We start from the raw sequence: 24183 nt of genomic DNA, 5'->3' as shown, positions 1-24183 counted from the left end.
ATGCTGTTAGGAAAATATTTCTGTAATCACATTCAAATAACATACTATTGGGCTCTTTAGATATTTTTTTCTAATTGAGGTACTTCTAAAAAAATGACATTAAAGTTTAAGAAAACTGGGGGGCGGGGCAGGGGAGAGCAATGGGGGAAAGATTGGGACAACTGTAATAGAACAACAATAAAAATGTATTTTTTTTTTTAATTCTTTGGCAATAAGAATAATTTGGAAAAACTTGTATGTAAGAATGATAAACCTGTGTAAATGGGGGTCACTTGTTTTTATTTTTGTTTAAATTGAGTACACTTTTCTTATAGAAATCGGAGAGCCATTGAAGGGATGTGTTAAACTTAGTTTCTTTGTAATAGATATGATTTTCCATATTTTCACCAAAATCTTATTTAAGTTTCACTTTTAACCAAGTTACACAAATTGGGATTTCCAAACACATTGCTGTTTTTTATGTTCATTAGAATTAACTTTTTTAGAATGTCATTTAAGTTATTCAATAAATTAGTCCAGAAAATTATGTTTCCAAAATTTATATGAAGTATATTGATCATTAGCGTGTTTTAAAAAAATAATTGAATGAATGAAACATTTATATGCCATTACTAAAATACATTGAATAAATTCAGAAAGGAATATTTAACATTTCTTTTTTTTACATTACAGTTTAAAATGAGCTAAGCAGTGAATTGTATGTTCAAAATAGAAAGTTGAGTTGAATGTCAAATACTCAATATTAGTAGATTATCACGATTTACATCACTTTCTTGCATACTGTGGGCAATAACTGAAGTAGTTAATGGGAAGAAGCCAATACACACATTGAAAAGAGAAGAGAATGACTATACAGTAGAATATGAAAAAGTGCCTGATACATATGCCTAAATTTTAAGTCGTTTAGACCCAGCCTTACTGACCTTGATAGAGTCACTTGGATATGTACCTTTTATATATAACAATGTGTTAAAAATTAGGAAATATAATGAAGTTCTTGACCTTGGTTTTATTGGGAAGCAAGACAACAGGTGAAACAATTACAGAATGATAATACAAGCTGATAATAAAGTGTTTTAATTCATCTTCATTAAAAGGCCACGAAAGAATTTCACAGATAAGTCAAGGCACAGAAAGGTTACATTTCATGACCAAGACTACATAACAGCAGGTATGTGCTGTATAACAAAAGACTGTAAATACAACATAAATGCTGTGAAAAGCAACTTGTGCTGTATAACAAAACACAATAAATACAACACAAAATACTATAAAAAGCAATTTGTATTCCACAGACTTGAGCAGTAGAAAATTAGAGAAGGGAGAGATTGATTTCAGCCAGAATCATTAAGAAAAACTTCACTCCTTGGTGGTAGGTGTTGTGATAGGGAAGGAAATAGTACACCTGATATAAATAGTATTAAGTCTATTTGCAGCCTAGGTTTCTTATCTGACAGCTTGATTTGCTAAACAAAAGGGAGTTGTCATAGGTTATTGAGTAGGAACCTAACGTGATGAAAGTGATACTCTGTTTAGGAAGCGAGTATGGCAAAGTCATGAATAATGAATTGGGAGTGCTGAGGTAAGCAAGAGCTTTAGGTAGCAAGTCCTTTGCAATAATTCAGATACAGGAAAATGAAAGTCTGTTTCAGTGTAGTAAACAGAAAGAAGGAACAGAGCTCCAGTATATTTTCAAGAAAGTACTGGAAGATTTGGTGAATGATTATATATGAATCTTGGGACCAGGAAAATGATGGTTCTCTCAAGAAACTGGAAAGTTAAGAACAAAGCACGTTTACATTAATTATTTGGTTACAGATTTATTTTAGGTGAGTAATACATTCACATTGTTAACAATTCAGACAGTATTTGGTGAGGTCTCTCCAACCATGGAGTCCATTCAGTTTTCTTTGCTAGCGGCTACCAGTGTTGCCAGTTTCTTGTATATGTTCCTAGAGGTTTTATGCATATGTAAACAAATATGCACTCAGTCACAGATATTGCTTTTATTGGCATAAATGGCAGCACACCATATACTGTGCCTTGTTTGTTTTTATTTTTCATTTAGGCTTTGAAGTGATTTTTAACATGAAAAGGTATTACAATGAGCATCTGGGACTAAAAATACAGTAAAAGTTTGTTGCAGGAGATTCTAATTTGAGAATCATTAAATGATATTTATAGCTGCAAGAAGAGACCTCCTTTAAGAGAGTACATAGATATAAATTGAAAGAACAGTTTAAGACAGCCTGGCTGAATTGTCCACATTAATTCATTCATCCGATAATAGATGGTTGATCGATGCTCATGGATTGGTCACAATCTTTAGTTTGGATTTTTATAAGTGCATTTGAAAGTTTCTGAAACATTTTCAGTAGAGGAATGACATGATCCAAAATAGTAACATCAATCTGTGGTATTAAAGAGCACCAGTAACTGGGATGGGATACTAGTTAAGAGAGCACAGCATGATCCAAGGAAGAGATAATGTTGAATCAAGTTAGCAGTGATGGAAGTGGGGATGGAAAGAGACGGATGGATTTGAAATACATGTTGAAGATAGAATTGACAGGACATTCAGTTAAGAGGAAGATTAAGTAATTGGAAAAAACTATAAAAACAGGAAAATGTGTTGTCTTCAAACCAAGGAAGAACAGAATCAGAATTTTGGTAAGGGAAGGACAGCTAATCAGTCAGCAAATGTTTGTTCTATATCCTGCAAGAGAAAGACAGAATATTCTAGGTTTGGATTAGAAGAATGTCTGTTGAGATGAAGGTGTGAATGAAAATGATCATATATTTATTATATCTCTTAATGGACAAAAAACAAAAATCCATTAAAATTGAGAATATTGGGAATTAGTCTGAGAGTCATTGTGCAGAATGGACTAATGAGTATACACAGGAGAATGAGATTTTCTACAATCTTGAATGCTGCATTAAAATGACAACATGAATTTGTAATGAATAGAGTTCACTCTGCATGAATAGAGGACATGGATGATTAGCTTTGAATGATGGGTGCGGTGATGGGTAGAAGTGTGGTTCTAGGTGGTAGTTTGGAATGGCACCAAGGAAGAATCTTGGGAATCAGATGGAGACAGGTCTTTCTTACGGTTTTAGGGAGTTGCCTAGATAAATAAAATGCCATAGTGGCAAAGCTTGGGAAACAAAGTTGTTAAGAACTTTGTGGGGTTTTTTTAGAATTTGTTCACATTTATAATGTGGCAAGTAGTAGGCACATGGGTTTAATTTTATTTCTAGCTACATAGGTGATTTTGAACAAATTCCCTCTGAAAGTCATCTTTTAAATCAAGATTCTACCTTATGGAATAGTTGTGAATTAATGTATGAAAAATAGTTTAGTACAGTATCTGACACGTAAACTCAATAGGAGAACTATATTCATGACAATTTTGTAATCCAATGTAGGCAGCATTTTCCTCCCTCCGAATGAGAAAAAGATCAAGAGATGACATGCTTTGACGAAAGTCACAGACATAGTGGACAGTGAAACTTTAAGTTGTACTCAGGTCCTAATTCTAGTTGAGGATTATTCCACTCATACTCAAATATATCACAGATTTTGGGAGGAGAAAATATTACTACTGTTTATAAGTAGTCATGTCTATCTTGGACTATATGTTTTACCATACTATATTTTAAAAACCATCTCAGAAGGACTAGGTTAACTATTAGGAACTACTAGAGTTATATGCTACATTGTCTGTCTGGTTAAACTCACTCATTTTCAGACTTTTAAAATTGATTTTGCAACTGCAAATTCAGTAAACCTGATATTCTACTTTCCTTTTTTTAAAAAATAATTCCTTTTGGAAAACTTCAGCTCCATCTGTATTGAATTTTGTCAGAGTTGATAGAGGCAGAGATAAGCTTGGTCTGGCAAACTGTAGTGTTTCAGATATTTCATGACTCTGGATTTATTCATGTTAATGAAGTGAATCAGTACCAGAGAAGTACACTGAAACCAACAATTAATCCATTGGTTTATTAGATTTTTTTTAAAAGCCGAGATACAGCCAAGCTCAGTTTTTCACAGTGAGGTATGTTTTCTACCACTGTGCTTTGTGATATATTTTGAGGATGTTATTAATGCCTCTACTTAAACCAAGAGAGACTGTGAGGTTTTTCCCACTATACTAACTAAAACAATTAATCACCACTGTGTCCCCATGGAAAACAGATTTAAAGTGAGTTTGCAGGGAGGATAGAAAAAATACAGATGGGTTTGTGAATATGATATTAAAAACTGGAGACCCTTTACCCAAAAGAGATGATACAACTTTAAAGCATCTTTTAGACTCTGGATTAAGAAACTCCGATTTAAACAGTATATGGCTCAATAATGTATATTGAATATATAAGATTGAAAATAACAATTTCTTAAAATAATACTGTAATACATTGTGAAAACCTGGCTTGGTAAAAATTAATTGTCAGGTTTCTCTGGCTCATATATTACTCCCATCCTGAGCTTGAACATAATCACCTTTCTTATTTTTTTTAAAGGACCAGACCAAATACAACTGTATTTTTTCTATTCTCCCTGTAAGCTCACTTTAAATCTGTTTTCCATGGGGACATAGTGGTGATTAATTGTTTTAGTTAGTATAGGGGAAAAAACCTCACAGCCTCTCTTGGTTTAAACAGAGGCATTAATAACATCCCACAAATATATCACAAAGCGCAGTGGTAGAAAACATACCTTACTGTGAAAAACTGAGCTTGGCTGTATCTTGGCTTTTTGGATATGTAGGAAACCCTGCTGTTTGACAGTTTTCATTCTGTTTTACATATTTTCATGCCAACTCTGCTCCTCTAGGAGCTTTTATACTACTTGAAATGAGCAATTCTAAGGAGTGCTTCTTTCCAGTATCTTTTTCAACTGAGACAATAGGCTGGGAGAAGGTGGAGAAGGAAAGATGGGATTTGTCACCCACTTGGAGTAGATACATAGAACTGGAAGGTGCGTACTCTGATAGCACTTCCTGATCCTCTGTTCATGAACTAGAGAACACTTAGGTCAGGTTCTCAGATTTTACTTAGCTGAGACCCTTATTAAAAATAAAAATCCTTGCCCTGGCTAGGTAGCTCAATTGATTGAAGTATCATCCTGTGCACCAAAAGACCGTGGGTTCACCCAGGTACTGGAGGCAACCAGTCGATGTCTGTCTGTCTCTCCACGCTCCCACCCTCTCCCTGTTTCCCTCTCCGGCCCCTCCCTCCCTCCCTCTCTGAGATCAGTAAACATATCCTCAGGTGAGGATTTTAAAAAATAAGAATTCTTGGGCTTTAGTCCAGATTTGTGACCAGAGTCGGCATAGGAATCTGTATTTTAACCATGTCCCAAAGTCAATCCTCTTTGCATTGAAAAAGGATTCCCATTTAGTTTCTGGGATTTGACTGGTTTAGGGAAAAGAGTTTCCTTTAGGAATGGGAATAAGAGAACAAAAGAAACGATAATGAAGAGGACTCAGTTACCTTAATTCAGACTTTGCTGCTTACCTGGTCTTTCTCTTAGAAGATAGATTGGAACCAAAACTGAAAAGGCCTTGGATGCCTGGATTAAGGGTTTTGAATTTTATTCTCTTGTACTAATGATCTCCAAAGTCGAATGCATAGTATGAAGCTTTGGTATTTGAGAAGAAACCCATTTTCAGAAACTGAGTTCTGCTAATATTTAATTAAGTCAGGTGTCAAGAGTCAAAAACAGTTCTGGTATTCTGAGAGAAGAGGAACATTTCCATGACAAGAGTTCCCCACCTATTATGAATTATTGTAGCCTATCTATGCAGATAACAGTTTACAGATATTTTCCAACTTAAACTAACCTGTAACCTTAACAAAATAAACAAGTGCCTTAAAAAAGGGTGATAATAATAATGTAAGTGCAAATGAACAAGGCAATGGTTAAACTGACAGTTACACTCCTAGTGTAATTGGTCTGTCAGCCAAGTGACAAAGCAGAAACAATGATACATAAATCTTTGGGAAGTTACCCTTCCCAAAAAGCTTAGAATTTAACAATGATGTCAAATATGGATTTGTGTCTACTGTCATTTGTGAGTATACTGTGCCCTAAGTGTATATTGTGCCTTAAAATGCTAATAATGGTATGGAGACATTATAATTCAAACATTTTAATGTACTGTTTATCTTATGTAAACTTTTTTACAGGTAACCCCCATATATCACGGTTGTTAGCTTCATAACAAATTCTGTGTTGTGCAAATCCATGTTATATGAACAAAGAACTAGTACAAAAAGGGGGGTTAGTTTCCAAAAATTTTAAAAACATATTGTTATATTTTTATAATTAAGAGAAATATCTTTATTAAAGCAATTTTCATCAAAAGTATTACATATTAATATGAATTAAGTAATGTTTTCTTCATCATCACTACCAAGCTCCATTAACCCAAAGCGTTTTCTTTTTGACAAATATCCTCATCCTCTGAACTTTATCATCTTGATTTCTATGCTCTACTTTTTGCAAAAAACCTGTTATTTGAGATTGCTTGTTTTTAGCTGACAGATCTTTATAAATTTGGTTATATGGTGCTAAGCACTTCTGAAGTTCTCTCTTAAATTTTGTGCTCCTTTCAATGCTAGGATCCTTGTTTCAGAAATATGACTCTTAACTGTTTGGCTAAGTCTAGGCCTTTCTTTACACTTTTTAGAGTAATCTGACATGAAGTACGCACTTGAATGAAAAATTTAAAGTGAGTTATCTTTTGCTCTTCAAAGCTTTCATCACATTCAGTATTATATGGAGAGTTCCCTAATTTTGTGTTTTACAGGAGTTTTCCCTGATTCTCTTAACCATGTTAGAGCGAAACCATGTTATAGAAGTACCATGTTATATGGGGGATACCTGTATTTCTATTTTTAAATATATTTTATTTATTATGCTGCTAACAGTTGTCCTAATTTCTTTTCCCTTTGCTCCCCTCCACCCAGTACCCCCCTTCCCTCCATCAATCCTGCCCCCTCTTAGTTTATGTCCATGGGTCGTGCATATCAGTTCTTTGGCTTTGTTTACCCTTTCCTGTACTGTTCTTAACATCCCCTGTCTATTTTGTTCCTACCAATTATGCTTCTTAATCGCTGCACCATTTGCCCCTTCTTTCCCCTCCCCGCTCCCAACCGATAACCCTGCAAATGCTCCCCAAACCTATGATTCTGTTACTATTCTGGTCATTTGCTTGGTTTGTTTTAGTTTTATTTTTTAGACTCTCTCGTTGATAGTTGTTGTCATTTTAATGTTTGTAATTTTGATCTTCTCTTTCTTAAATAAGTGCCTTTAACATTTCATGTAATAAGGGCTTGGTGATGATGAACTCCTTTAGTTTTACCTTGACTGGGAAGCACTTTATCTACTCTTCCATTTTAGATGATAACTTTGCTGGATAGAGTAATCTTGGTTGTAGGTCCTTGTTTTTTATCACTTTGAATACTTCTTGCCTGCAAAGTTTCTTTTGAGAAATCAACTGATTGTCTTACAGGCACCCCTTTATAGGTAACTCTCTTCTCTTGCTGCTTTTAAGATTCTCTCTTTATCTTGAACCTTAGGCATTTTAATTATGATGTGTCTTGGTGTGATCCTCTTTGGGTCTAGCTTGTTTGGGACTCTGTGCTTCCTGGAGTTGTATGTCTATTTCCTGCAGCAAATTAGGGAAGTTTTCCTTTATTATTTTTTCAAATAAGTTTTCAATTTCTTGCTCTTCCTCTTTTTCTTCTGGCACCCCTATAATTTGGACGTTGGCACATTTAAAGTTGTCCCAGAGGTTCCTAAGCCTCTCCTTGTTTTTTTTCAATTCTTGTTTCTCCGTTCTGTAGTGGTGGACTATTTATTTCTTCCTTATGTTCCAAATCATTGATTTGAACCGTGGTTTCCTTCCCCTCACCACTGGTTTTGTGTGGATTTTCCTTTGTTTGACTTAGCATAGACTTCATTTCTTCCCTTATTGGTTTGTCGTACTTAATCTTGTCTGTCAAGTGTATGAGCATTGTTATCACCAGTGTTTTAAACTCTGCATCTGTTAGGTTGGCTATTTCCTCGTCACTCAGTTCTCCCACTGGAACCTTAATCTGCTTCATCTTTGGGGCTATCCTTCTCTGTCTCCTCATCTTGACAGCTTTCCGTACAATAGCCCCTCTCTATATCACAGTTCACTTATTGCGGCCTCACTGTATCACGGGATTTTTTTCAATATTATACTTATTTATTGTGGATTTTTCACTATATCGCAGGATTGTGCAGTACTATATACATATGTTGTTAAAGTTACGTAGGTTTAAGTTTAGAATATGTTTAAGAACATAAGTAGTGTTTACAAAAGTGTGGAAAAGGTTAATAAGGGACTGGGAACGGTTTGTAAGTGTGTGGGAAGGGTTTATAAAGCCTTAAAATATATATATAAATACTAAAATAAATGTAAGGTTCCTACTTCACGGATTTCCACCTATCACTGGGGGTGGGGGGCTGTCTAGAATGTAATACCCGCGATAAGTGAGGGAATACTGGACGTGTTTGCCTCTGTGTCTTAGGTAGAGCTGTCGCAGCTGTTACGTTGTAAGGGGCGGAACTTTAGTTATTCATCAGTGCAGGGCCACCTATTTCACCGCATTGTGGTGCTGTATGTGGGGGAGGGATCTGAGAGGGAACAATGCTGCTTGCTCAGCACTTGCCCCTTTTCCAGGCACTTCTCCCTCTTTCCATTTGTGACTGGCACCCCTCTAGCTGTTTCTTAGTGATGGTTCCAGAGTAAGTGGGTTTGTGGACATTCTAGGACTATGGGGGCCCCTCTAAACAAGCAGACTCTGCTGAGAGACTGGCAGTTTCTTCCTCTGCCCCAGCCTCCACTGGTTTTCACAGTTAGAAGCAATGTGGCTCCATTTTCCCTGGGGCTGTAACCATGAACTGCATGGTCTGGTCCTGGACTGGGATTGCTTCCCAGGTTTCCCTCTCTACCTTGAAAATATATGACTGCTTTTTAGACCACTGGCCACAGCCACTACCTGCCACCGCCACTCCACGTCCTCTCTGCCCTGGCTCTACCCCTCCTGCCTGTCTGGATGCCTATTTCTTCTTTATTTTTTCATTTGTTGGACTTCAATGCAATTCGATTTTCTGGTACTTCTGGTGGTTGTGTTTTTGTTTGTTTGTTTTTTAGCCTTGACTTAGTTGTAATTCCTTCTTAGTTGTGGAGGGAGATGCAGCATGTCTACCTACGTCTCCATCTTGGCCAGAACTCCATGGTCCTTATTTCTATTTTAGCATATGTTTTTAAACATATTGCTATACTAATATTATATTTCTATATATGATATATAAGTAATTTGAGGCACAGTTAAAAATGTTTCAGAGATCACTGTTTATGAAGCTGTTTTGAGGAGGGATCTTAGACAACTTGGGAACTGAGGAAAGGTCATAACCTGAGTTAGTGCTTTAACCTTCAGATATTTTCAGCTATTAGCCTATTTGCAACCAGTTGACAACTGGCTTCAGGGGAAAAACAAACTTGTAAGTGGTTAGTGTGTGGAACAGCTGACTTTCTGAAAACAATAGGAAGCAGATGACTAGAATGTCTACTTACAGGTTAGCCAAGAATAATTAAACTGCTAACCTGTTTTAGTCTTTTGTTTTAGAAAATTGCTCAATGTCATTTTTAGTGCCAAAGCTATTTTATTGCCAGTATATTACTGAAGTTTCAGAGCGTAACAAAATAGTTAATATGATGTCATTGTGTGTACATTAACTACACTTATGGGAGGGCATTTGTCATTGCTATGCTGTATTCTGTCCTTTCGATTTTAATTTATACCTGTAATTATTTCTTTTCAAGTGTGATGATATAGAAATCTTTGTTTTTAAACAGGATACATTAATTGTTTGGTCAGAAGCTGAAAACTATGATCTGGCTCTAAGTTTTCAGGAAAAAGCTGGTTGTGATGAGATCTGGGAAAAAATCTGTCAGGTAAGAGTGTCTTTGAATAATACTTAACTTATATTTGTATGCATTCTTGATTTTTTGTTTTTTTTTACCTAAAAGGTATGTATTATAATTTGGAGAGAGAATGTCTTCATGTGAGATTTTGGTAACCTAATCTGGAAATTCATTTTATATTTTACAGCAAACTATTTTACTTAAAAAAAATTTAATTATCATAATTTTGTTTATCACTTCAGATTTTAATGCCCTGTAAAATGTCAAGGTCTTTCAAATCCAAAAATAAAATAATTATGTTCTAAGGCTTTTAGATATTTTATATTTGGTCACCTATTTGCCTAACATTCATGAATACTTTGCACCAGACACTAATGATCAGAAGTGCTTGATTTTAACTCGTGAAGAACTTATAGGATATAGAATAAGTGGTAACGCAGATAACTGGAATTTTTTTTAATTTTATTTTTGAAGTTTCAGATTTACATAAAATATTAGCAGAAAATAGTTTTTATATACTCCCTTTCCTGACACCATCCCTCCTTTTCTCCTATTATTAGCACCTGTATAATACACTTGTCAGTTAAACATTTATTATTCATTGTTATTATTGGCTAAAGTCCATTCTTTACTCAGATCTCCTCAGCTTAAAAACCCAGTGCTTTTTTTTCTGTTCCAGGATCCCATTCAGAATTCTATATTATATTTAAGAGTTATGTCTCCTTAAGTGAATCTTCACTGTGACAGTAAATGGAATTTTAAATTAATTATAACAGTTTAACCACTGAGATATTTCAGTGGTTGCCTAGTGTGATAATTTTATTAGTGTTTTTTGACTACTGTCATTTTCACTTAACATCAGCTTTCCTCTCCAGTGATTGTTTTTAGAGAGAGAAAGAAAAGGTAGGGGAACATCGATTTGTTGTTCCACGTATTTATAAATTCATAGGTTGCTTCTTGTATGTCCCTGACCAGGATTGAACCTGCAACCTAGGCATATTGGGATGCTGCTCTAACCAGCTGAGCTATCTGGCCAGGGCCTTCCCTCTTCTGATGCTTATCACAGGATATTCTTGAATAGTTTTATGCATCTGACTGCAGTCATTTTTTTTCACCTTGGTTTTCCCAGTAATTGTGCCACACAGTGTAATGAAATGGCCTAAGACAGGGTAGTACAAACCTTCAGATTACATATAAAACTTATTTGACGTGTGGCTCTAAATGACTAAACTTTTTTTAACTGGGAGTAGATGGTTTCTTTTTTTTCCTACTTCATAGTTTATATGCATCATGTATTGCTGGAGTATTATTAGTATCCATTTTAAATAGAAGAATGTCAGTTTATGAACAGTTGAAAACACTAGTAAATATAATTTGCTTTAATTTGTACAATATGCACAAAATATAATACAAATTGTTTTATTATTTCACCTTTAGTTTTGCCTATTTTAACCAGGAAATTTGATGGTGATGGTAAGAAGGTCCTAATTTTTATCCTTTTTTTTTCCCTTGTGCTCTGTAAGGATTAAGATAGAATTTTATGCTTGCAAAGATTTCTGTAAAGTGAAATTAATTTAGAGGTGAAATGATCTGTATTTAGTAACTTAGGCTCAAATAATTGACTCTAAACTGGGTGTCTTTTCCTCCTCTAGACTTCACTTTGAATTAAGTGACTATTATCACTAGTACTCATTTTTTGCAAGGTATTTTTACTTAAACTCAGTGGTCAATTATTTGATTTCCAAAATTTTGAATTCTTTTATATTTTAAGGTAACCAGCTGTACTTGCATATTTTTAGGTTCAAGGTAAGGACCCATCAGTGGAAGTCACACAGGACCTCATTGATGAATCAGAAGAAGAACGATTTGAAGAAATGCCTGAAACCAGTCACCTGATTGACCTGCCTACATGTGAACTCAATAAACTTGAAGAGATTGCTGACTTAGTTACCTCAGTGCTCTCCTCACCTATCCGTAGGGAAAAGCTGGCTCTGGCCTTGGAAAATGAAGGCTATATTAAAAAACTACTGCAGCTGTTTCAAGCTTGTGAGAACCTAGAAAACACTGAAGGCTTGCACCATTTGTATGAAATTATTAGAGGAATCTTATTCCTAAATAAGGCAACTCTATTTGAAGTAATGTTTTCTGATGAATGTATCATGGATGTTGTGGGATGCCTTGAATATGACCCTGCTTTGGCTCAACCAAAAAGGCATAGAGAATTCCTAACCAAAACTGCAAAGTTTAAGGAAGTTATACCAATAACAGACTCCGAACTTAGGCAAAAAATACATCAGACCTACAGGGTACAGTACATTCAGGATATAATTTTGCCTACGCCATCCGTTTTTGAGGAGAATTTTCTTTCTACTCTGACATCTTTTATTTTCTTCAACAAAGTTGAGATAGTCAGCATGTTGCAGGTAACTAAATTAAACTGTTCTTCACAATTCTGTTTTCAGATGTTTCGTTTCCTTAATAGTTCAAGCTGCTGATAATTTCTTCTTTTTGAAAGATTTCTTTTGTTTACTTTATCTCATGGCTTTCTGAAGGAGAATCATTTCTTAATTTGACCTTTTGTATTTTTAAGTGTTCTGTGATGTTATTTTTTTACTTGTTTCCTCTTTAAAAATTTAGTAGAGCATACATAACATAAAATTTACCATTTTAACCATTAAGTGTGCGATTTATAACATTAAGTACATTCACAGTGTTATGCACTTGTCATCTTCATCCATTTTCAGAATGTTTTCATTATCCCAAACAGGAGCAGCTATTTTTAAATTATCTTTTATTTCATTTTGTGAGACTTAGTTATGATTGGGATATGTATGAGTTCCCCAATAATTAAAATGTGCAGCCAGGATTGAGAAATAGGCATTCATTTTCCAGAAATGATAATTAGTCAGATGATTTGCTGTGTGAGGTTGATTTTGTTCTGTCTCCTTGAGTTGTAAAATAGAAATTTTACATCATGTTTATCATGTTAATCTTTTATACCCTAACAGTATAGTAAACATGACTTTGAAGAGTTTTCTTTACTTGTGGTGATAGTATACTGTCTGCACAGTTTTCTATTTCCATCTTTGTTATTTCCCTATGTGTCACTAAGTTTATTGGGCAGCGCCTGTATATTTAGTATGGTGGTTCTCAAATGTGATCTATGGACCACTCGGGGTCCCTGGACCCCTTTTAGGGAGGTCTGTGAGGTTTTCTCTTTCCAACTTCATGTCAGTGTAAGACTACACTTTCTTCATTATATTTCAACCAAAGCAATACATTACAACAGACTGAATGCTGACGATATGAGAATCTAGCTGTCCTCTGTCAAACCAAATATTAAAGAGAATTGCAAAAAATGTAAACCAGAGCCATTCTTTATAAATTTTTTAAATTTTGGGTCATATCGTTCTTATAAAAATACATAAACTAATAGCTTACTTTTAAAACTGATAAATGTTTTTAAATGTCTGTTTTAAGTATAATAAATATTGATAAATAGAACCCACATAATGAAAGCTCTTAAGAGTTTAGAGGAGTCCTGAGACCAAAAAGCTGAGAATCTCTGACTTAGTACTTAGTTATGAGATTCCATATTATTCTTCCAACAATTATTCACCATTCTGTTGTTGTTGCTTTACTTTGTATATAGCATTTACTTTTCCAGATTATTCTTTGACCCAGCAGTTTTTCATTATTCCACAGTAATAAGTGTGAGGGAAGTTATACTTAAACGTTACATTTCATTTACAATATATGGGACCTGCTTTTTAAAAATCATACTGTACAGTTCAGGGTGGCATTTTACTTCCATAGAGAAAAAAAGTTTCAGTCTCAGGAGATGGGAAATAGACCCACAGTCAATATAGTCGATGTAAAGGACCCAGTGACAGAAGCTAAAATATAGCTTTCAAATGAATGCTTTTGACTTCAGAGGGTTGCCAAAACCATAATAGTAAATTAGTGTGCTTTTATGTTTTAAAAGATAAATTATGCAAACTGATTTATAAATATTTTAACACTTTGTATGTCGTTTATATATTTTGTCATAGGTTTATTTGTGAAGGCTATAATTATATAAATCAAATGTAGCTTAAAAAGAAAATTCTCATTCATTTCTGGTCCGTGAGATGCATCTGATGAAATAACCAGATACCTGTTGTTTGGGGCTTACCGCTTGATTATCTCCTATGTGCCAGCCATGATGCAAAATACTATTTTCAACAGTGTTTGAGAAGAAAGTAATTTAGCTTATGGCCATTGTCTTCCAAAGGCTCATTTCCTAAAGCTTTAGATTCATCAGTATGAAAAGCAATTGGTAGTAGTATTTTGTCATCTAGTTGTATCCTTGGGGACCCCAAGATATGTAAGATTCTTTTCAGCCTTTTTCATCTCATGTCATGCATAAAGTAATTACTCATATTCTGTAGCACACCAAAATATATACGCTTGTTGTGGGGGGATACGACAAAAAATAGGTATGATTTTGATTCATTCACAGCGGACAGCTATTGTACTGTTGGCTGTTGTCATGTTTTTCATTTGACAATCCTAGGGCAAAAAGGTCAGTGCCCCTAACTAAACAGCCAACTATTGCATGTTTTAAGAATTCTTGTGACACACCAGTATACCTGCCTCAGCACACCAGTTGACAATCACTGCTCTACACCAAAATTTCTAGATTATTATGTTTTATGAATTATTGTGTTTTTAAAAGGCTTTTTAATCTGTTGCTACCAGAATTCAGTCTCCTTTACTCATATTTGTAATTTAAATTTTTAATCTGCTGTGGACTGACAATGAGATCTTTAAACTTGTTTGAATTGTCTGATTTGTTTGAATTGTCTTACTTGCTTGAATTAAGAGTGAATAGACCTCAACAGGGAGCCAAAGAGACTCTAAGTTAAAGTAAATAAATGTTTATACATGACGTTTAGAACATTTATTTCTGTTTTCCAAAAGTTTTTTTATAGTTGAGGTTTCTGGTTAAATGAAATATTAATGTATGTATAACTTGATAGTGAAAGGTATAGTAAAATTTTGAAAATTATTATATAAAAGTACCCTGGAATTATTATAATTTGTATCATATAAATAAGTATAACTTTATACTTCTAATATTTCATAGTAATTAATGGTAATATGAAAATTAACATTTTTTCTCACGTAGGAAGATGAAAAATTTTTGTCTGAAGTTTTTGCACAATTAACAGATGAGGCTACAGATGATGATAAACGACGTGAATTGGTAAGTTATTTCTTCTTGAAATTCCGACCCTTAAAGAGCACTTACTCTTTTGGCACACAGGCTTTTAATATTGAATTTGTTAACTTAAGAGAGAATGTTTATCATTAGTATGAGATGAAAGATATATACTTATAAATGATTATTCTTAAAGTTTCTTAAGCTTATTGTTTTATATACTTTAGAAATTTCTTAAGATATTTTGATGTGGGTTCACCCCGCTGTGAGGGAAATTGTGTACCTTACAAATCCCAAAATCAGGTATGTGATTTATGTTAGGACAGAACTACAAACTCATGCATTTTCTTGGTTGTAGATACTCACGTTATAGAGATGCTTTTCTTTTTAAACAAGTGGTAAGGAGAATGCTTCTTAAATAAGTGGTAAATAATTGCTTCTTGGAAATGTTTTCTTCTAATGAATATGTTTATAATTGCTTTTTTGAGCTTTGGGGAAAGAGAATAATGTTGCTGTTTACCAGCAGTAACTTTAAATCAGCCAAGTCACTTTTGATGTAGTTACTTATTAATAGCCTATTCACTTTTCTTCTTTATAAAATTAGTCCTCTATACTAAGGAATCTGTAATGTCCTTTTTAATTCTTAAAACGTGAATCATGCTTTCAGGGCTCTACGGAAACCCATCCACTGTTTATTATAACATGGTTTCTGTGAAAATGTGTGCTCTGATTCAGAATATTCACATTACATGGAGCTTTTACACCTTACTCATAAATAGAGAATAAAATATATAAGTGTGCATGTATGTGTATGTGTGTGTGTAACACATATATACATACCTTCTTAGACTCCACATATAATGTGTACACCATAATGTTTTTAGAGTTAATTCTTCAAGCAAGGCTTACTTTTAATGGGATGCTAGTTTCTAATGTGTTCTTCAATGTAGGTTTTGAGGAGCCAGGATACCCTGAAAAATCAAAGTCCTTAGAAGAGTGATTTCCACACTGTTGTTGATCACATTACAATGTGCCATAAGTTTACGTTTCTGTATGTTAGTGTCTCACTGTACTTTCTAACATTACAGGTTAATTTTTTCAAGGAATTCTGTGCATTTTCTCAGACATTACAACCTCAGAACAGGGATGCATTTTTCAAAACTTTGGCAAAGTTGGGGATTCTTCCTGCTCTTGAAATTGTAATGGTAATTATACAGCTTTTCTTTATGTTTTTGATATTGTGAATTTGTAATAGATTTATATTATGGATAGAAAGTATTTATTAGAGTAATGCATAGTGATTTTTTATAATTTAAGTTATGGTTCTCTTCATAGTGAATTACTGCAAGTGTTTTCAACCTTCAGGTTTTTATTAACTTAAATTTATAATATTAATATATAATCCCTTGCATATAATATGATTTCAGATGAATAAAAATTCCTGCATGTCTTTACAAGATTTTCTCCTCTGTAGGAATACTAAGTATGTTTCATAGAAACTAATAAAATATCTTTCCTTTTAAGACCATTGAGTAGAATGAGGGCATACCGAATCAAAGGGGCTCATGCTGCAATATGGAGTTAGGGCAGTGATTCTCACACATAATTTGTTTATGAGTTTTATCCATTGGTATTTATTATATAAAAGTTAAAATTGAGAAATTTTTAAAGTATTAACTTATTTTAAAATAATAACCCATTACATGTTAACTAATATAACTTTTATGAAAAAGAATTTTTCCAAAACTAAAAATATATAATTAGAAGAATGGTATTGTTTCACATTTTTTGCCAATCTCTTTAATGTCTGATTTAGTAGAAAATAGCTGGAGTCTCATCGCAGCTTGTGCATTCACTTGTTGTTATATCACATGTCATGTAACCTCTTGAAAAACCAAACTATACTTTGATAGACTGAGAGTGAAAAGGGTCAGTAATGCCCTAGTATTATTTATTATTAAGAAAACAGTTTTGAGACTTCCGGCCAAGATGGAGGCTTAGACGGACACGCTAGGTCTCCCTCTACAACTAGAGAGGAATACAACTACTTCAAAACAAAGGATAACTAGAAATTCCAGAAAATAAAACTACACGGAAGCCCAACATTTGAAGTTATAAACCAGCGGTGCCATTTGGGCAGGTAAGAGTTAAAGAGGGCAGCGCTGTTTGCGATCGCACCTGAGACCGCTGCGGGGCGGCAAGAAATCCCGGCTGCGGTCGGGCCCCTGGCAGTGCGGGACCCCAGCGCTGAGGAGAGCAGCCACCTCATCGCCTTGAACAGTGAGGCCCAGGGGAGCGGGAGGACGGATCCCGGTCTCCTAGCTGAATAACTGTGTGAATCCATCTTGGACCCCCGCCCCCAAAGAAAGCACCACAGGGCTGCGAAATAGGTCACAGACAGGCGCCGGTCGCTGACTTGTGACGCGTACACAGGCACTGCCCCATACAGCCGGCCCAAGAAAACAAAACGCATCTGTCAAAATGAGGCAGACAACTATAGAAATCCCGGTGACACAGCTCACCAGGCATCAGATAGAGAACCTGACAGATGAACAGATAAGAAACCTGTCAGAGGCTCAGTTCTGGGCCATTGTTATCAGGTGGCTTACAGAATTCACAAAAGAGCAGGAAAAAGATAAGAAAGAAGCGAAAAACATTCATAACGAAAGGAACAAAACCACATACGAGACAGATGGTGAGGGAAAAAAATCCAGAGTTCATTTCAACAAACTGGAATATGGAGAAGGAACAAGCAGTCAACCAATGCAGAGAGAGGAAATGGGAAGCAACAATGAGAGGATCAGAAACCTCTGGGACAGCTATAAAAGGCCCAACATAAGAATCATTGGTTTGCCAGAGAGTGAGGAAGATGAACTAGAACTTGAAAAATTGAGTGAAAATACAATAAAGGAGAACTTCCCAGACTTGGGGAAGGGAATAGACCTGCAGGTCCAGGAAGCAAGGAGAGTTCCCAAGAGACTGGACCCAGGGAGAACCACTCCAAGACACATTATAATCAAAATGTCAAAAATTAAAGATAAAGAGAGAATCTTAAAAGCAGCAAGAGAGAAGAAAAGAATTATGTACAAAGGGGTCCCAATTAGACTATCAGCTGACTTCTCAAGGGAGACCCTACAGGCAAGAAGGGACTGGCAAGAAATATTCAAAGTAATGAAAATCCAAAACCTACAACCACGAATACTCTATCCAGCGAAATTGTCATTCAGAATAGAAGGACAGAGAAAGTGTTTCCAGGACAAAATAAAACTGAAAGAGTTCATTAGATCCAAACCACTGTTATATGAGATGTTAAAGGGACTGGTTTAAAAAAACAGAAGCTAGGGAGATGAAACAAAGGCAAACTAAACAGGCAACGAGAGTGGAAAAGGAACTGTGGGTACGGGAAGCATATTGGGGGGAGGTCAACAGGGAGGGGGAGTGGGGAGAGGGAGGGAGATGATATAGGAATTGGGGATCATGGTAGGAGGGAATGGAATAGACGGAGAGAGGTTGGGAGGAACTGTATGCACAACTAATGGACATAATCTAAAAGGGGGGGACAACTGGAGGGAGGGGGGCCACCGGGTGGAGGGGAGCAGAGGGAAGGGAAATTGGCACAAATGTAATATTTTAATCAATAAAACACATTAAATCTGAAAAAAAAAAAAAAAAGAAAACAGTTTTACTCTCATACACTTCCTGAAGAGTCTTAGACTCCTCGCCAGGATTCCCTGGACAACACTTGGAGAACTGCTGAGTCATAGAATGTTTTCAGAATCACCTGAAGATTTTGTAATTTATGAATCATGTATTCTTCACATGTGGAAAGGGACAAAGCATTCAGAATCACTGCCTTGGAAAACTTAAGCTGTGGAAAAGAGTAAAAATACCCAAAGTGTTTTCAAAAGCTTCCTCTATTAAATAGGGAAATTATAAGAGAGAACCAGTTACTAAGGTATAAAGTACCAGGCAAATCCAGGACCAAAAACAGATTCTCGAAGGTTTTGAAACCTTAAATTTTTGCATATATATAAATCAATAATCCTCCCCCCCCCAAAAAAAAACGTGATTCAACGTTTGAAAAGCACTGCTTTATAATCCTGTAATAATGTCTGTATTTAAATTCTCTTGAGTATTTATTTTTGTGGTGGTAGAAACTAATATTGAACTGCCTAAAAGTTTTTAATATTTGTAAAAGGAAAGGAATAAGAGGATAGAGAAGTTATATATTTTGATTTCATTACAATTAAATCCAAAATGTTAATGGTGCTCATAGATTTGGGGAAAAGGAAAACACTAGCATAACGTTTGTTAACAATCTCTAACCTAATTTTCCTTTTATCAGGGCATGGATGATTTGCAAGTCAGATCAGCTGCTACAGATATATTTTCTTATTTAGTAGAATTTAGTCCATCCATGGTCCGAGAATTTGTAATGCAAGAAGCCCAGCAGAGTGATGATGTAAGTAATAAATACTCTAGTTCTATGTAAATTACCTGTAGAGTAGTGTTTTCAAACTTGAGAGTAAAGGCATGGCCATTATCTTAATCTTTTATGAAGCAAAATAATAAAGTTTTGATAATTTGTGACTTTGGCAAGCCCAGAATATGTGCCATTTGATTTGCATTATATTCATTTGGCAATGGGATTGTTGTTGTTTTTAAAGCATATTCAAACTAGTATTGATATAGATTTATCATAAGATTCTTACATGCTGGTCTTAAAATACATTTCAAGTGCTAATGAAATATTATTTCAAGCCCATAGGTCAGGCACTTAACCTAGTATAACTAAGAAATTACTTTCACTGTGTTCAGATGTCTGGGGGATTTTTTAGTGAGGATGAATGTTTAATAATGAGACCAATGTTGTGTTTCCCCACTACAGAAATATTTACACTTTCCCTTATACTATTTTTAAGACAAAATGAACATATTGCTGAAATTTTAAATAATCTTTCTTATATTAAATATATTTTAGTGTTAAGTAGAAAATAACTAAAATATAATTATGTCCCTTCTTAAAGGTTTTGAATCCCAGTGATAATCTGTTCCTTATATGAGTTGTAATTGAACTAAATTACAGTTATTTTATATGTTTTGTGCTTGAACTCTTAACTTACATTTTTGCATCTATTTCCAGTGTTTTTTAAAGTAATTTTATTTAGAATCAGTTTGGGCTAATGGTACACATGTTTAGGCAATTGAAAAGAAATAAAAGACATATTTTATGTTAAGTGTCTTATAAGGATTTTTTAAACACAAGTAATGCTAATCTGACTTTAAAGAATAAATACCTGGTTTATCTCACTGTCGATATTATCTTAGTGTCATCTTCTATAAAAGGTAATTGTGAAATTAGTACTCAGTGTTCCATCGTTAGTGATATGTATAGTTAGAGGCATTTATCATAACATCTCTCATACCGTTAGAAGAGTAAGCTTCTGACTTTAGGAATTTTTAACGTTTTTTTTTTTTATTAGAACAATTTATTTTTAATTTTTCAATTACAGTTTACAGTCAGTATTATTTTGTACTAGTTGCAGATGTACAGTATAGAGGTTAGCTAATCATGTACTTTACAAAGTGTCTCCCCCATTTTTAGTACCCAGTTGGCTCCATACATAGTTATTACACTATTATTAACTATATTCCCTATTCTGTACTTTATATCCCTGTGACTGCTTTGTAACTACCAATTTGTACTTCTTAATCCTTTTACCTTTTCACCCAGTCGCCCAACCCTTCTCTGGCAGCCATCAGTCTGTTTTCTGTATTTAAGAGTCAATTTCTATTTGTTTGTTCATTTATTATGTAGAACTACTTTCTTGTTTACATTTAATTGATACATGTGACTTAGAGAAGCAGTTACTGATTTTTGTCTATAAAAAGTCCCTTTCTCTCATCCCAGGAGATTCAATTTTTTTTTAATTTTCTTTCTCAAATTTTCTTTTTCTTATAATCACTGTGTTCAATGCCTTTCATTTCCCTAAATTTTCTGATATCTAAAAAATTTACAATTTAAAATATTTGTTGCCTTAAAATAATCCTTAGCCCACAAAAGAGGATCAATTATATTTATTTTTAATTTTCAAAATAAAGGATCCTTTATACTGAAGTCTGTATTGGGTTGGTGGCAGTCTTTAAAAAGAAAAAAGAAATAACTTATGTGTGTATTCAGTGAGCAGTTGACATTTTGATGTTCTTTTAAAATAAATGCAGAGCATTCAAGCGCAAGTTCTTTCTAATACTATGGAACAGATTTGGTTTTAGGAGCGTGGACTACAATATTAACATGTGTTGAAATACTAGGAAATACTAACATTTCTTACTGTAGTCATTATTTCTATCCAAGCTGTAAAGGTAGATTTAGCAATAATTGCTTGCTTTTTTGTTATTGCCACAGATTTTACATGTTTTTATGCTAATACCCTTTGAAACAGCCAGTAAAAGTTACCTTAGACTCTGAGTGGATAAATAATACAGCTATTACTGAACTTCTTATTTTAGCAAGTATTTTCAGTGTATTTCTCACTTAGGAATAAATTCATATGTTAATTTTTTACATATGATAAATGCATTGAGGTTATTTTTATTTTTTGTATTTAAGTATAGTTGTTGGGTTTATTTTTTAAGTATTTCTTACTTTTATTTTTATAGGACTTTTACAAAGCTTTTAAATATTAATACCGAAATATTTATAGATTAATTCTAGAGAGGGAAATTTGCCACAATAAGAAGTTTTAAAAATACATAAGTTAATCCCTGTGGATTAGTCGACTGTTCAGTATTTTGTATGAAACATATCACATTTTATTTCTTAAAATTACATCTTTTTTTAACTTATTATTTTAAAGTAATTTTAAATTTACAGAAAAGTTATAATAGTACAAAGAACTCTCATATGCACTTCACTCGAATTCCTCAATTACTAAAATTTTGTATCTCATTTGCTTTATTCTCTTTCTTTGCTCATATTTGTATATACACATTTATATATGTAAAATTATTTTGTTTTGAACCATTAAAAAATAAGATATAGAAATGATGACACAATACCCCTTTATCCCTATTTACTTCAGTGTCTACTAAAAACTCTACATACATAACCACACAATAATTATCAAAATAAGGAAATTAACAATTTTACTTATTTAACTGCAGTCCTAATTTCAGATATTGTCAGTTGCCCCAGTAAGGCCCTTTTTAGCCTAGACAAAATGAAAAATTCTGGTCTCGTTTCCAACAGTTTGGATTTATATGAAGTAACATTTCGTTCAATGCATCATGTCAAGAAATTCCCCCAACTTTAAAAAAGTGTTTCAGCCCTTGCTGGTGTTTCTCAGTGGTTTGAAGTGTCCTCCCCTAACTGAAAGTTTCTGGGTTTCCAATCAGGGTACCTACCTCGGTTACAGTTCCTAGCACTTCCTATCCCTGGTCCTGGCACGTCCAGTCCTCAGTCCAGGCGTGTGCGGAAACAACCAATTGATATTTCTCTCTCACATCAATGTTTTTCTCTTACCCTTCTTGTCTCACTTCCTCTCTCTCTAAAAGCCAAGAAAGAATGTCCTTAGGTGAGGATTTAAAAAAAAAGTTTCAGTTTTCTTTGTCTAGTCTGTTTTGCCATTTCACAAATGTGAGGATTTAGACCGTTAAGTTCTGTCAAATTTGAGGAGCTATTCTTGCTTTCTTCTAACGTGAAATTGGATTGAAAGAAGTATTAGTTCAATAATATTTGCAGTCTTCATTCAAGTTGCTGCTGAGCAAATTGCTTGCACATGATTTTTTAATTATTACATTTATATATATTTTTTAACCTGGAAATGTTTCCACAACATTCATCAGTTATTTTTATTCTATCTCAGAATATTCTTTGTGCCCTTGCCATTCTTTCTTTCTCTTCTTATTTACTATATTTATAGAATCGAAGATACGCAGATTTCTAATATTTTCGTAATCTTACCAGAAAGTGTCAGTGTAAAATTTTCATATAACTTTGTCATGATTGCCACTGGGTTTATAGTAACTAATACCATAGGTTATAATCTGCATCTCAATATTAAGTTAAAATTTTTAAGAACTGTGTCTTAGAAGCAATGAAATAAACTGTGTTCTCTATCTTTCTCAGTCAGAAAATAGAGATGCCAGCCATTTTTTACCCTGGATATCTGAATTCCATATGTAGGTACCTAGAACTTCCCCTTTCTTGCTAATTACTCTTCTCAATACAACTAAATTTTTAAACCCACTTAAATATACTTTTCAAGCAAAAGTGTTTGCTTCTAAGAATAGTATATGGTTGGAGAGTGATGAAACCAATGAGAGTATCATTTCTCTAAACCTTGGATTCAGAAATAATTAAAACATTGAACTATCTCCTAGAAACTGTAGTTACACCACTTAAATGTTGCTATTTAGGTGAGGGGTGTGCAGACTTTTCCTAAACAACCTGAAGGTAAATAAGACTTTATGGGCCCCATGGTCTTTGTCAAAATTACTTAACCTTGTTACTGTAGTAAGAACTATTCATAGATAGTTTGAAAAATGAATACGCTTGGCTATGTTACCGTAAATGTACAAAATAGGCAACTGGCGAGGTAGTTTTGTAGGTTGCTGACCCCTAACTTAGACCTTTTTCAGAACATTTCAGGTAAATGATGCTGGCATTTAGAGGCTGGTTCTCATTTAAAGGTTATAACTGCAGAAGCTACTATGGAGGTGTAAAAAGTAAAACAGGACCTCCGGCCAAGATGGAAGCATAGATAGACACGCTTCACCTCCTTGTACAACCATAAGAAGGATCACAACCTCAAAACAGAAAAACAACCAGGACTGCAAGAAAATCTAATTGTATGGAAGTCTGACAACCAAGGCTTTAAAAAAGAAATATTCATCCCAATGAGTAGGAGGGACAGAGATGGGGACGTGGGGAGGAGAAGATGTGTGTGGCAGAGACGAGGTGGTGGTGGCAATGCAGTGGCTGTGGCCAGCGGAACAGGAGGTCCCATA

At 34.4% G+C, this 24183-nt stretch overlaps 1 protein-coding gene across 2 annotated transcripts in view; it reads left to right on the top strand.

Annotated features, from left to right (window-relative positions):
* The window catches only part of PPP4R3B (protein phosphatase 4 regulatory subunit 3B), a 62272-nt gene that overhangs the window by 3620 nt on the left and 34469 nt on the right, over positions 1–24183 (top strand). For both annotated transcript variants that reach the window (XM_090281313.1, XM_090281312.1), the window contains exons 3-7: positions 9903–10001; positions 11771–12394; positions 15142–15219; positions 16263–16379; positions 19520–19636. In XM_090281313.1, coding sequence (XP_090137439.1) covers positions 9903–10001; positions 11771–12394; positions 15142–15219; positions 16263–16379; positions 19520–19636 — 1035 coding nt within the window. The remainder of the gene's footprint in view (positions 1–9902; positions 10002–11770; positions 12395–15141; positions 15220–16262; positions 16380–19519; positions 19637–24183) is intronic.

Source organism: Furipterus horrens, unplaced genomic scaffold (genome assembly GCF_987537825.1).
Source record: "Furipterus horrens unplaced genomic scaffold, mFurHor1.1.pri manual_scaffold_6, whole genome shotgun sequence".
NCBI lineage: Eukaryota > Metazoa > Chordata > Mammalia > Chiroptera > Furipteridae > Furipterus > Furipterus horrens.
Note: the sequence above shows the minus strand (reverse complement) of the source record. Positions and strands in the feature narration are given on the sequence as shown.